The 15,052-nt window shown below is 44.0% G+C and overlaps 1 protein-coding gene across 1 annotated transcript in view; it reads right to left on the bottom strand.

Annotated features, from left to right (window-relative positions):
- ISM1 (isthmin 1) overlaps window positions 1–13,475 on the bottom strand; it is a 72,116-nt gene extending 58,641 nt beyond the window's left edge. The window contains exon 1 of the mRNA XM_055343683.1: window positions 13,272–13,475. Coding sequence (XP_055199658.1) covers window positions 13,272–13,409 — 138 coding nt within the window. The 5' untranslated portion in view covers window positions 13,410–13,475. The remainder of the gene's footprint in view (window positions 1–13,271) is intronic.
- Between the last annotated feature and the right edge of the window lie 1,577 nt (window positions 13,476–15,052).

The following is a 15,052-nucleotide window of genomic DNA, read 5'->3' as shown; positions in this document are numbered from 1 at the left end:
TGGCCCAGAGCCAGGCTGGGCTCCTCCACAACACACTCCTCCTGGGCTCCCTAGGTGATGGCTGGGTCCCACTGGAAACGCTCATCACATCCATCCAGCATCTGCTTCGGATGTGGCCTCGTGGTGGGTGGGGTGGGGTGGGGAGTGCGCCTCCTCTGAAATAGGAGGGCAGCTGCTTTCCCAGTCTCTTCTGTCAAGCTGTCCCTGCTCTTTCTTTTCCTTCTCCCACATGGGAGAAGAAGCCAAGAATAGCCTTTTCAGAAGCATCCCTGATTGGTGGGAGGCAGAATGTGTCAGCCACATGGAGCCAGCCTGGACTCCATCGGTATTGTGATATCTCTCCCTCCACATGAGGTGCTCTGAACAATCAGATGATAAACCTTGATTTCCTGACACTGCTTTGCTTCAGCTTCTTCAGCTACAAAGTAGAAATAGTCCCCATTGGGCTATTTCATGAATTAAAGGTGTAAATACATATAGTCTTTATAGCAGTGCCTGACACAGAGTCAATGCTCAGTGTTAGCCTTTGCTTCATCATTATTAGTTTTGAAAATAAGGTTCAAAAATTAGAATGATCCCAACAGGATGTCTATTTTTAGATAAAGGAAATGAAATGAAGAGAGTTGAATTGCCCAAGGTCACACAGCTCTAACACACCAATATCCATGAGTTAAATCATTCCTGTACATCAAGGATGGTCCTTGCAACAGTATTTGCTCCTAGTGATAGCTATATTACTATTATCCCATTTTACTGAACAGGATAGAGAAGTGCAGTGAAGTGTGCAATTTTTGCCTAAGGGCACACATGTTAGTGAGAAGCAGAAGTGGAGTTGAAACAAATCCAAAGCCTGTGATGGGCCACTCTGTTAAGCCTAATGACTAATTTGTGCTGAAAGAATGATGTGGCCCCAGCAAAGGCCCAAGAGTGCTAGTTGCCTCTGCCATACTGTGTGTTTTCACTGTCATGAGAGGAACATGCGGCAGGTAGCCTGCTGGTTGCAGAAGTATGGAAGACACATGGAAGACACCCAGACTCAACCCACAGCTTGGATCCTAGCCTGCCTAGATCTCCTGAACCCCGAATGACCTGCGGATCCATGAGCATGAGAATACATGTTTATTGTTACAGCCACTGAATTTGGGGGTACTTTGTCATGCAGCATAATAATCCCTGACCTCTACTGAGTCTTTTCTGGGACTTTGCAACTTGCAAGATAAGCATCTTGAATGGTGCTTCTTAAACGGGGCTAAGCTTATGATTAGCCTGGGGCCCTTATTAAAATGTAGGTCCTCAACTCAGTTGTTCTGGGTGAGGCCTGAGACGCTTATTTCCTAAGGAGATCCCAGGGGATACAGCTACTGCTCCACAGAACAGGAACCTGCTCTGGGTGCAAAGGCAGAGTACTTATCCCGAGTCTCTCATTTGTGTCTCTGAGCTACAACTGCACCTGTGAACATCAGGGCAGTGGATCCATGAGGGAAGGCCAGTCCCTTCCCTCTGATGAGAACTGTGGGTGGGTTTCTAACCCTGAGCGCTCTCTTTTAACATCTAGTATAGCCTGGAGGTCAGCTCATGTTAACGGTTCCTCAGCCCACTTCATGGGCTAGGGATTAGAATCACCTAATGAGATCCCCCTTTTTTACTTTTTGCCCTTTCTACTTCCTGGAATTTGAAGGTTCCCAGCAATAAAACTGGTTTCCAATTCATTTGGGGCTCATAACCAATACCAGATTTCCAAGTCACAATGTAATTGAGTCCCCAGGCAAGAGATACAAAATCTATTTCTGGTTTTCTTAATTTCTAGTTAGGGAGGGCAGGGGGGCAGGAAGATGAAGGGCACAAGGACAACGGCTTTTGGGGGAAGCCCAGGCTTCTGCTGGGACGTCTTTGCAACTTTTTTTTTTTTTTTTTTGGTCTAGTACCTAACTTCTTCTACCACCAACACCTGGAGAATGGAGACCCATAAAATTTTTGTACTTTGGACATCTTGAAAAAATAGAGGAGAATTCTCTCCAAAGAGACAGTATCTTCTCTCCTTCCTTCACTTTTTCATAATACAGTTGACTCCTGAACAACAGGGGCTGAACTGCATGGGTCTTCCTACGTGGATTTTTTACTGATTTTTATTGATAAATACAGTAGGGTACTGTAAATGTATTTTTTCTTCCTTATGATTTTCTTAATAATAATTTCTTTCTCCAGCTTACTTGATTGTAAGGATACAGTATATAGTATGTATAAATACAACATATGTGTTGATTAACTATTTATGTTAGCAGTAAGGCTTCTGGTCAACAGCAGGCTTTTGGTAGTTAGGTTTTGGGGGAGTCAGAAGTTACATATGGATTTTCAACTGGGCAGGGAGGGAGGAGCTGGTGCCCCTAACCCTTGCATCATTTAAGACTCAACTGTATATTATAGATTACAATCTACAAATGTTTTAACTGTAGGAAGAGCTCATCCTGAGACTCAACTTCCAAATATTCTGAAGATTTCCAGTGGTGTCCAGGGATTATTAAATATCCTAAACATGTTATATGAGTGCCTTAAAAAGATTGCCACAATTCCTTAATTAAGCTAAACATAAACCTATCATGTGACTGAGCCATTCTGCTCCTAAGTATTCACACAGGAGAAATGAAAGCATATGTTCATCCAAAGACTTATACCTGAATATTCATAGCATCTTTATTTTAATAGGCCCAAATTGGAAACAGCCTAAATGTGCTTCAGTGGATGAATGGATAAACATATTGTATGCATACAGTAGAATACTAATTGGCAATAAAAAGGATTAAACGCTTTGTGCATAAAACAACATGGATGATTCTCAAAATCATTATGGTAAGCAAAAAAGTTCACTGTACCATACATTCTGTATGATTCTACTTAAATAAAAATGTAGGAAATGCAGAAACAAATTGATAGTGACAAGAGGCAGCTCAGTAGCCTGGAGATTGCTGGAGAATGAGGGAAGAATCACAAAAGAGCACAAATAAACTTTTGGAGATGATAGATTTATTCATCATCTTGATGATATCACAGGTGTCAAAACTCGTCAGATCATTCACTTTAAATATGCATGGTTCACTGTACATCAATCACACCTCAATAAAGCTGTAATTTAAGAAATAACAACAGAGTTGCTATTTTCCTCCCTAGTCTCTCCCCATCCCTACCTCTGAAAGGTAGTTGGGAGCCAAGGCATGTTTTTCATTTGTTTCATTGGCACTGGCATGAATATTCTATCTGGACGCCAGTGGGAGTAAGTTAACACCTGGGTGGCCTATGACATCATTTCCAGATTGCCTGGATCCTTCATATAGATTCTAGCCACATCTTATTATTTTTGAAAATGGAGATGTGGTGTCCAGGAAGTGGCCTATTGCATTCACAGTCTGCCTTCCTTTTTCCAAGTCACTTATGTGAACATCTGGGGGCACCCCAATGGTTGCCCCAAACAGTGAGTCTAGCAGCCCAGGGCCCCAAACTTGAAGACAGAAACCCTTCTATTCTATTGGCCCTGCAGCACTGTCCTTATGAGGGGGCCAGGGAGTATTGCTTTCTTACAGAGGTATACCAGTCACACAGACAGTGATCTATGCAAGATGACTTGGTTTACCAAAATGTGCATAGGTCAGGTCAACAGGAAGAAGGAGTAGTTAGCCTACTGTTTTTATTTCTACTCAGTTTACAGAGACAACTTTTCAGTGACACATGCTGACTGGTGCCTGGGGAGTTGATGAGAAGCTATATTTATCAAGGCACTTTGGCCTCTCCCTTTTTTAGGCATTAGATGACAACCCCACACACCTTTGAGCACTTTCTATTGCCACTCATCCTCCTACTTAAAAGAGCAAACAAGCATGGAATTGGGGCTTTCAGGAGAAAAAAGACCAGTTATCTCTTTAAAAACCAGGAATTTGAGGGTTTGCCCAGCCCTGATCTTTCCCATTCCTACAATTTTGGAATTCCCATCTTCCCAGCTGCTCTGGGAGGACATGGCATAGCTTGATTCTGTTGCTGCCCACAGTGCATACCTTTCTGAGATTAGTAGGCTTCAACTTCGTTAATGACAGCAAGAAGTAGCAAGTGCCTCATGGAAACTCTGCCCTGTACATTTCTTACATCATCACTTCCTAGAGAAGTGGTCACCATCCCTATGGTTTGAGTAGTGCTTCATTTAATTTGGGCTCTCTTCCACAAAGAAACTCTTAGACAAAAAGCAAGAAGTATATTTGGGAGATGACCCCAGGAAACTTTGGTAGGGGAAGAGGGAAGAGGCAGAGAAGGGAAGAAGCCATAAGGTTATGTTATCAGGCCAGTAACCACAGTGGACAGTGAGTGGAACACTGGGCACTAGCATGTTGACTTTATTAATATTGTACTCCATCTAATCTCTGGACTCATAAGCCACAGAAAGAAAGAAATTAAATTTTATCTTTTATGTTTACAGCTTCTTTGAAGTTCCTATGGAAGTGGAATACAGAGAAAATTTAAATAAAATGCAAAATGATATATGTTTCTTAATAGCACATTCCTTTGCTATTTCTTAAACTCACAGCATATCATTCTGGGCATTAAATTGACACCATTATCCCATCCCCTAAAGAAATCTTCTGTCTTTTAGGAAATGAGTACAGACAGGGACACCCTTAGCTGTCACTGAAGAAAGAGGCTTCATCACCATCTCTTTTTTTTTTATAAATAAAAAAAAATTCTGAGCGAAGGGTTGCAGAAGAAAGATATTCTCAGAAGATGGGAGAGAAAGAGGAAACCACAGAACCCATTAAACACTATAGAAGAACACCAGTGCAGACAGGTTAAAAAAAAAAAAAACTATTAAAAAACAGTCTTCAAGTCCTGAATGAGATGCTTTTTTGAAAAGTGAGTAAATAGTGATAAAAAGAGCAAACATGAAATTAAGATGTAGCATAGAAGATGCAAAGGACACATCAGAGAAAAAATACTGTGACATTGAAGGTTGTGAAAAGAAATACTTGTAAGACATACAGAAGATTGTGGGATTCTTTCCTCTGGAGGCTTTAAAACCAAAATAGATTATCTGTTATGGAATGGATAGTTCTCATGACTTCTAAGAGTGTCCCCCAGACTCAAAGATCAATGCCTTTTAGAACATGGCTGGGAAAGGATGAACAAAGGGGTTACACAAACAATAAAACTTTCTGGTTTGTATAAAGGAACATTAAATTAAGAAATAAAATTATAGTACTTCACTTCAAGGTGGCAGACCAAGCATTTTCATTTACTTCTTTTCCCTCCCCAAATCTTACTGAAAAGACAAATGAAATAAAAATAAATAAATAAATCCACAACAGACAATGAAATGTAAGCTTTACAAGCTGAGAAGGTTCACCTACAAGAAGTTGACATGGAATAAATGGTAACCAATTGAAAATGAAACACTACAGAGCTGAGAAAGTGAAGAAAAATCTCCGTAAAAAGTGAGTTTCTTTGGTGGAATTCCTATAATAATATGAAGAATACAGGCTATGTCAGTGGCACTACTAAGTATCTACTCATAAGACATGAAAACATATATTCACAGTAAGGTTTGTACAAGAATGTTCCATGGCTTTAAAAAAAAAAATCCAAGAGCAATGGAAACAACTCAAAGTTTTACCAATGGTGGGGGTAGATAAACAAATTGTGATATAGTTACACAATGGAACACTACTCGACAATAAATTAGAGAAATCTACTGATATGCACACCCACACAAATGAATCCCAAAATCATTATGTTGAGCAAAAGAAGACAGACACATACACAAAAATGTACACAGTATGGTTCCATCTATATGAAGATCTGGAACAGGCAAACTATGATGATAGAGGTCAGACACTGGTTGCCTCTGAAGCAGTGAATTGCCTAAAATGATTTACTGGAAGACTTTCTCAGATTATGTGGACATTCTATATCCTAATTTTGATGGTGGCTACATGGACATATAAAATTGTCAAAAATGGAACTGAACTTTTAAGACTCAGTTATTTTATTGTATGCATATTATATTCATTATTTTTTATAAAACGCTTTAAAAATGTTGAGAGACAAAAAGAATGAAGAAGAGGAGGAGAGGAGGGGAGAAAGAGAAGGGAAGAAAAGAAGAGGAAAGGAAAGGAGAGGAGAGGAGAGGAGAGGAGAGGAGAGGGGTGAGGAGAAGAGAGGAGTAGCAAAGATCTAGAAGCTAGGAGGAAAAGGTGAGGACAGGAAACTGATTAAAGAGTGCGTAAGCAAAGAAATTACTCAAGAAATATCCTCAAGATGAAGACAAATTTGGAGCTTCAGATTTAAAGGGTCCACTGAGTGCTAACCAGAACTAATTAACTAAAAGCCTTAAATCTAAACACAATATGATGACATTTCTAACATTATGAATAAAGTGAAAAATCCTAAAAGCTTCTGGTTAAAAAAAATAGTCATCTACAAAGATACAGCATCAGGTTTTTGAATGAAACATGAGATGGGGTAATAAAATTGGATTTTATCTTCAAAATTCTGACAGGAAACAATATGGAACACAACCAAATGCCAAATTAGCATTTAAGTGTGAGAACCAAATAAAGATATGTTAAAAAATTTTGGATCTCAGAGAGGTTAACCTTTGATAAAAACTTTCTAAAATAAATTTTTGAGAATGTTTTCCAATAAAATAAAAGATGAAAATATGAGATTCAAGCAGCAGCAACAGCAGATAAAGAAATAAGTAAATCTTATAGCTAGGTCTAGATAATTAAAAAGGCATGTCAGAATCTTACTTTGGGGGTTTAGTTTATAAATACAGATTGATTTTCAGCACTGACAGAAAAGTGTCAGTTCAAATTTGTTAGAATATTAAGAGTAACAGCAATAGAAACTTTCAAAACTAAAGGAAGAACGAACAAAGTAAATAGTGTTTAAATACTTACTGAATGTTTGTGTGCTAATAAAGTACTTAGCATCATTCAGTGCTTTAACTTTTACAATAGCACTTGGAAATCATTATTACACTAATTTATAGAAGAGGAATTAAGACATATGCTAACTCTCTTGCCAAAGGTCACACTGATAATATATTGGAGGGTATGAGGCAAAATGGAAAAAAATTTGGCAATTTGAGAATACCGCATAAAATGGGGAAAATATCTTAAAATCTATCAGTAATCATAATAAATATAAATGAGGTAAATTGATTATTGCATGGAGAAAGGAAATTTGGCTCGTGGTTATTAACAAGAGAGATATTTAAAAGACACTCAAATCCCAGAAGAAAAAAATAAAGCAAGAGTTGCAACATTAATATCAAATAAAAAAAGTATTGAAGGCAAAAGTCAATAACATGATAAATAAGGAATTTCATCTTGATGAAATAAAACCACCAAAAAGGACATTTTATGTCCTAACACCATGGATTATAAACAAGTAAAGCAAAAATTAATGGGATTATGAGAAATAGTCAAATCCACAACATTAGGAAAAAAATGAAATTAATTTTCTTGAGCAATTAGCAGATAAGTAGACAATATCAAGAGTTGAGGGTTTTCATATATTCATAAACACTAATATATTTCATAATATAATTAACAATCTTGATCTGATAGGTCTTACAAAGACATGTAAGATTGTACAGCATAAGAATATACAGTGATGAAATATTTGCAAAATGTTTGTACTATGTACAAACCTTACACTGAGGAAGTCTAATTTATCTAATTTATCAGTATGTAAAAATCTATGATTTTCTGGGAAAATGTAATTTACCAAAATTGACCAAAAAGAAATTACATTATCTGAATAGACTATTGACTGTGGAATAACATGGAGTGTTAATCAGAGATATCAAGTAAAGATGTACCAAGCCCAAAAGGGTTTTATGAATGAATTCTAATGATATCATAAAAAAGATAGTTCTTATTTAAAGTGCTAAGGTGAAAAAAAATGAAGATTTTCAACTCATCTCATGAGAATCTAATGATCCCACTACTGAAATGGATATTTCTAGCTTTCATGCATACACCAAGAAAAGTAAGCATATATTTCTATAGCTTTCCTAGATACCAGAACTAACAAACTGGAGACTATAACAATAGCAAAAAATTAAAACCCTACTCACAACAGTAACCAAACCTAGGTATGACAGGACAAGTACTCACTTGGACAAAACCCAAAGCTGTATCTTTATCTTCAACCTTAAACCCACAAATAACACCAAAATAGATTGTTGTTCTAAACAATGACAGCATCAATAACAATAAAAAACTATAAAATGGCTAGAGCAAAATATATTTAAAGATTTTGACAATCTTTATTTGAGGAACTCTTTCTTATGTAAGGCAAGAAAACCAAAAGTCATAAGTGAAATGACTCAGAGTTGCTTGCATTTAAAACAGAAAGTTTTTGCATGGCTAAAGGCAGCAGAAACAATATTAAAAGATGAGTGGAAGATCGGTCTAAACATGAGACAAAGGTCAATGAGACAAAAGGTCAATATGATAGATATTTTGCAAAGATGCCTACAATAATTCCTGTACCCTGTACACATGCTCCTTTGCAATGCTACTTTGTTGGTCCTCTAATCAAGAGGAGTCTATTTCCTGTCCCTTAGACTCTGAATTGACCCAGTGATTTGTTTGGGCTCTAGAATGTAGCTGAGGTTGTATAAGTTCATCAAGAGGTCTTGCAATTTCTGCTTTTACTCTCTTGCAGCTCCAAGTCCACCATATAAAGCCATGCAGGCTAGCTTCCTTGAAGATGAAAGACTCGAGAGAGAGCTGAAGTGACAACAGCCTGCATCAAGCATCCGATATGTGAGTGAGGTCATCTTGGACTATCAGGCTCATGTCAAGCCAAAACAAGGCTACAGCTGCATGTGTAATTCTAGGTGAGATCAGCAGAAGAACCACTCAGCTGAGCCCAGAGCAAGTCGCTGACCCACAAACTGATGAGCTAATAAAATAGTGGTTGTTTTTAGCCAGTAAGTAATGGGGTGGTTTGTTACATAGTAATAGCTAAGTGGGACAGTCATCCATAATTTATAAAGAATTCCAGGGATAAGAGCAAACAGCCTGCCTGAAAAATGAGCAGGCAAGTCATGAAACAAGAAACACAATAGCTGTTGACTCAGATCAGAGCTGGCAGTCTTGCTGAGAAAAGAACTTGGACTCCACAGACTGCCTGCCTGGGGCTGAATTCTGGCCCTGCCCACCACAGCTCTGTGGCCTTGGGCAAGTCACTCAAATCTCTCCAGGCCTCAATTTCCTTATCTGTGAAATGGACATGGAAAAATGACCAATCCCACAGAATCATTACAAGGAAACTTATTTGTATGAAGTAAAAATAAATGTTCCTTTTGCTTCTACTGCTATAAATAGTTCAGTTAACCTCTTGAATCAAAAGCAGTGAGTGCAAAAAGCTAAACTGTTTTATTGAAGGCAAGTAAAGGGATAAAGGGAGAAAGAACTCTTAAGGACAGTAGTTAGGAGACAGAGAACAAAGACAGTTAATTACATTTCAGAGTTTGGTTTCTTTTAATGGTATTATAAAAATAACCAACTTGATGATTTATAATACTTGCTTACATTTCATTGTTTTAATAAGGTCTAGCTTTATTATTTAAAATCTGTAGAGATTCGTGGTTTAAAATCTGACTGAGATTTAGTAGAGAGGCCATCATTTGAATTTAAAGTAAAAGACATATAATAGTAATTACTATTATTGCCCATGGATCTTATATTTTAGGATGTTCTATCTTCCAGACTGCTTTTACTAAATATAATTGTTTTCTTACTATTATCAATTAAAGACATGAAAGAACTAATCCGAATATTTGATCAACACGAGACACTTATTTCTATAAGGAGGTAAGATTTCATTCAAAAGTGAAAAAAGTACACATTTCTATGCATTTTTATGCAGCTATTGCAGACAACTGGACAATGTCTTGTAAGATATTTTAAAATACTGAAAACAGTATGAAGACTAACATTGTTTTCATGAGCCACATGAAATCTAGTGCATTCAGAGCATTTTACTGCCACCTCATAATAGCATACCTACGTACAGGGGCAGTCACAGAGTCAAAAAAAGGTATCCTCTAGTATGTTGAAACTACCCCCAAAATCAGGTTAGATCATGGTTTTGTGTGTGTGTGTGTGTGTGTGCGTACATATATACAATGTTATCAATGTATGTGTATATAAAAAAATATATATTCATATTTAACCCAATAAGACTGCCAAGATGTGTTTGAAAATATAAGTTGTTAAAAGGCTTTCTCTCTCGCATACCCAACATAAAGGCTTTGCTAAGAAGTTGGAATAGAAATATTCTTCAAAGATTTTTACACTATAAAGTAATAAAAATAAATTAAGCAGCTTCTAGCTGTGCTCCCTTGGACAAGTTAACTAACATCAGTTTTTTCATTTGAATCAGGGATAACAGATAGTGCTTATTCACAAGACTTTTGTTGATAGATGTAAAGTGCTAAGAATAGTGTCTGACACATAAAAGACACTTGAGAAATCTTAGCTATTATTGTTGTTATTCTTACTACTATTTTATTGGGTGTCCTTGATATGTCAAAACCACCAGATCTTAAATATAGGAGTATCTCTTTTTATACGATCTTAAATATACTTCAGATTGGGTAAGTAAACCAACTGTTGTGCATTTCTAACTGTAACCTCATATTTTTGAATATTTTAAGCAGAAATAACCAAAAAATGTAGTATACGAATGGATTAACTTTCTAGTTACAAAGAATGAGTTTAGCAACTTTAAATATCACAGTGCCAACAAATAAAATAAAATAAAATATCACAGAGCTAACAAACTTAAATGGAGCTTAAGATGGGTTAAAAATGCCCAGTAAACAGAAAGAATATAGTATCCCTAGTTTTGTTTTAAATACACCTGCTACTAGTGAATTTAGTTTCCGGGGCTGAAAACAACATACTAATAAATGTCTTTTGCAGACTTTTTCACTTGGTGGAACATGTGCTCTTTCTACATTTAAATCATCGTATCTTTGGAGAGCCAAAGAAATAACTTCAGTCAGGAAGAATATAAAACTTTTACAATAACAAATTACAAAAGAGAATAAAATTATGAACCAAACTGTTAAACTCATCATTCTGCCTGGATAAGTGCATTTAGTGGACAGAATAACCAAACACTATTACAAGATAAGCTGAAGCCGGTGGATTAGCAGCTCTTTGGGACCCAATGTATTCCTAGGAGCACTATGCCTTCTAAATCCTCCATTTCTTTTGCCCTCTTGGGGAAATTCTTCAGCCAAAGGCCCTTTTGAGAATTCAATCCACTTCCCATTTGCAGTTGCCACTTCCACCAGCTGCTTCTCTCATTATCTTACTGTTCAGTCAGAAAAGGCCAACCCCAGGTTATTCTAATGATAGCAAACACCTCATAAAGAAATCTGCCAAATTTACTTTTCCATAGAACATCATTTTTACAGCTTTTCATGAGTCCATGAGGAAAGAAAGCATCATGTATAAAATATGACCTCCAGAAATCTTGAGGATGTTAAGAATTATGCCCACAGTGCTAGACTGGTGGGTGTACCACAGTCTATAGAGTGGGAGTATCTTCAGTTTCCCCAAAGGAATCCTATCAGTCTGTCATTGTAGCTGTTGGCCCACAGCAGAAGATGGGAAGACCCCACAAACTTAGGACATTTTCAGAAATATCCCAAATTTAAAAGAACTGGAGGTTCTGGGGTGTACACTTTTCCATTCCTGATTCTGCATTTGTGTGCAAGGGTCGCCTTGCTTTAGTCTGACACCCTGGCAGAGAGAAAACTTGGTATACTTAATCAAGAGTTTGGAATGTATGAACTCTGGCAAGTTTCCTAATCTCTCTGAGTTTTTGAATCTGTAGAGGAGGCATATTAACAGCACAGAACCTCATTAAATCAATGAAATTTTTTTTTATTATTTATGATAGTCACAGAGAGAGAGAGAGAGAGAGAGAGAGAGAGAGAGAGAGAGAGGCAGAGACACAGGCAGAGGGATAAGCAGGCTCCATGCACTGGGAGCCGCGTGGATTCGATCCCGGGTCTCCAGGATCGCGCCCTGGGCCAAAGGCAGGCGCCAAACCGCTGCGCCACCCAGGGATCCCCAAATCAATGAAATTCTGTAAAGCACTTAACACAGTGGCACATAGTAAGGACTATGGAAATATTTAAGTGAATTCTCTCTTTAACAATAGAATCTTTCACAAAAATCACATAAAAATGTCAAAAAAAAAAAGGGATTAGCAGGGGGCAATAATTGTAAAGCCCTTTGGGAACAACGAATGATACTTACCTGGACATTGCAGAGCAGAGTTTTAGAGAGGCTGGTGTGGGGAAGAGATTTTAAGGAGCCAGAAAATTCCCACTGCTTCCCGGGAAAATCCTTTCTGACTTCTAGTCATGCTCCAAGTTGACAGTAGTTAACACCCTTAGGCTCCAGGAAGAACTTCTTCCAAGACAGCGGCGGGAAATCCCTACCTGAGCCATCCTCCATTCTGAAGTCATAACTGACCTTGTGTTTGAAGCCGACTATCTCCTCCCCAGAGGCGACCCCCCACCTCCACCCCCTCACCCCGCCTCGGAGCTGAACGGATCCTCAGAATCCCATTCCCACAGCAACCCTCAAAGGAGCTGAGCGCTGAAGTGCCAGGTGATCCGGTCCCCAAGCGCGACAGGTGGCTTGACTGCGCCCTGGGCAAGGCTGGGGAGGGGCACGCGGGCGGACCGAGGGTGTCCGGCCCTTCTCCTCGGGACATTACTCCCCGACCTTTGGCGTTGCTTTGCGAAGGAGCAGACCTACCGGGGTTCTTTCTCTCCAGCCCAGTTTGGGGATATCAGCCTATAGGTGGCCCCCCTACCGCTCCCCTCTCCCCACAGGGTAGCATCTTAGCCTCTAAAGGACGCACCAACCCTGGCAGCGCCCCAGAGCAAACGCACACGCACACGCACTCCACACACTCCTTCGCCCATCCCGAGCCTCGCGCCCCCGGGGACCTGACCTGTGACAGACCCTAGGGGGAGCGTCTGCAGACCTCAGGGCAGGTCCAGCCTCCAGGCACGCACCCCGCTCCGCCTCGGCCTGAGACCGGTCGTGCCAGTCCCCGCGGGGCGGCCGCCCTGCAGCTGCTCTTCGGTGGGGCGGGGGACCCGCCTCCTTGCATCCAGGGGCTCTAGCTCAGCTCCCCGCCACTCGGGGCCCGCAGCCACGCGCGCCCCTCTCTGGAGGCGCACTCACCTGCAGCTGGGTCCGGCTGGCGTTGCCCGCGGCCGCGTCGGGCCCGTCGGCGGCTCCCGAGCCGCGCAGCACGGTGATGTGCAGCGTGAGCAGCAGCAGCCCCAGCAGCAACAGCAGCTCCGCCGCCAGGCGCACCATCCTCTTGAGGCGCGCGGCTTTAGGACCCGGCGCGGCGGGCGGCGGCGGCGGCGGCGGCGGCGGCGGCGGCGGCGCCGGGGGAGGAGGAGTTGGAGCCCGGGAGCCTGGCAGCGCGGCTCCCGCCTCGGCCCCCGCCGGGGCCCCGCTCCCCGGGCCCGCGGGGCTGGCGCTGGGCTCAGCGGGGCGCGCCGGGCCGGGGGAGCAGGAGCCGCCGCCGCTGCCGCCGCCGCCGCCGCCGCACCACGGCGGAGCCACGGCGGGGCCGGGGGCGTCCAAGCCGACTGCGGAGCAAACCCCGGCACTCCCCGGCGGCGGCGGCGGCGGCGGGGCAGGGGGGCAGCCCGGGACCCGGGCGGGGCCGGGGACCACCCTGCGGGCTGGGGGCAGCGGGGGCGGCGGCGGGGCGGGCGCAGCCGAGCCCCCGAGCGCACATGGGCGCCCCAGATGTGGCCGCGCCGCCGCAGCTGGAGCGGGAGCGGCCGCCAGAGGAGCGCGGGGAGGAGGAGGAGGAGGAGGAGGAGGAGGAGGAGGAGGAGGAGGAGGAGGAGGAGGAGAATGAGGAGGAGGGCTTCAGTGGCGGCCCGGAGTTACCTCCGCGCTCGGCTCCCCCGCCCTTGCCGCCCGGAGCCACTCACCCGACGAGCCACCTCCCCTCCTCCCCGCGCTCCCCTCTCCGCTCCGGGCCGCAGGCGGTGCCGCCCCGCCGCCGAGTCCCGGGGTGAGCCGGCTCCAGGTAGGGGCCCCGGCCACACGGGGGCTGTCACTGTGTGGAGGTGCCCCGGGCGCCCTCCGGTCGGCGTCCGCCTGCCGCGCTGCGCCCAGTGCGCGCACCGCTGCCGAGGTGGCTGTGGCGGGCGAGGGCAGACCTTGTGCGTACTGAGGCGCGGGGCTGTGGGTGCGCGGGGTGCCTGGGCGAGTGTAGAGACCTTTATTAACAGAGTGGAGTTGGGAGTCGTGCTGGGGAACCGAGAGGACGCAGGACAAGCCAGGTGTCCGCCTGCGGCTGTGCGCCCCCGGCCGACGCCGGCGTGCGTGTGAACGGGGGAAGGGTAGGTGGAGGGACGTCCCAGAGGGGTCTGGCGCTCGCTCCCCGGCGGCGGGCCGAGCCTGCGGGGTGAGGCGAGTCGATTCCGCGGGGGGTGGGTCCGGCGGAGCGCGCAGGTGGCGCGGCGGGGAGCCGCGGGGGCTGGAGCCCGCAGCTCCGGCGCGCGGGACGTCGGCGCGGCGCGGGCGGTCAGTCTCCGCTCGGGCAGTCGTGGGCCGAGGGGCTCATCCCGGAGGCGCTGCTCCCGGAGGGGACCTGGGCGCCGCGCTCGCACAGCCGCCGCTCCTGGGCCACCGCCTCATGACCGCGCCGCAGCCTCGGGCTCCCGCGCGCCGCTCATGCCGCGCTGGGGGCCCGGGGCGAGCGCAGGGGCGAGCGAGCGCAGGGGCTCCCGGGCGGGGCTGCGGGAGCGCTCTGGGTCCGGTGGTGGGCTCGGGTCCCGCAGGGCCGGCGCGCCTTCCCCGCCCCGGCGACCTGGTTGTGGCTCCCGCCTTCCCGGGCGGCTCGGAGCGGCGAGCGCGCAGCCGGGCTGCGGCCTTTTATACGGGGCCTCCTCCGCCTCCTCCCGGGTTTCCGCCTCCCTCCTTCCCAGCGCCCG

The sequence above is a fragment of the Nyctereutes procyonoides genome, unplaced genomic scaffold (genome assembly GCF_905146905.1).
Source record: "Nyctereutes procyonoides isolate TBG_1078 unplaced genomic scaffold, NYPRO_anot_genome, whole genome shotgun sequence".
In the NCBI taxonomy this organism is placed as follows: Eukaryota; Metazoa; Chordata; class Mammalia; order Carnivora; family Canidae; genus Nyctereutes; species Nyctereutes procyonoides.
Note: the sequence above shows the minus strand (reverse complement) of the source record. Positions and strands in the feature narration are given on the sequence as shown.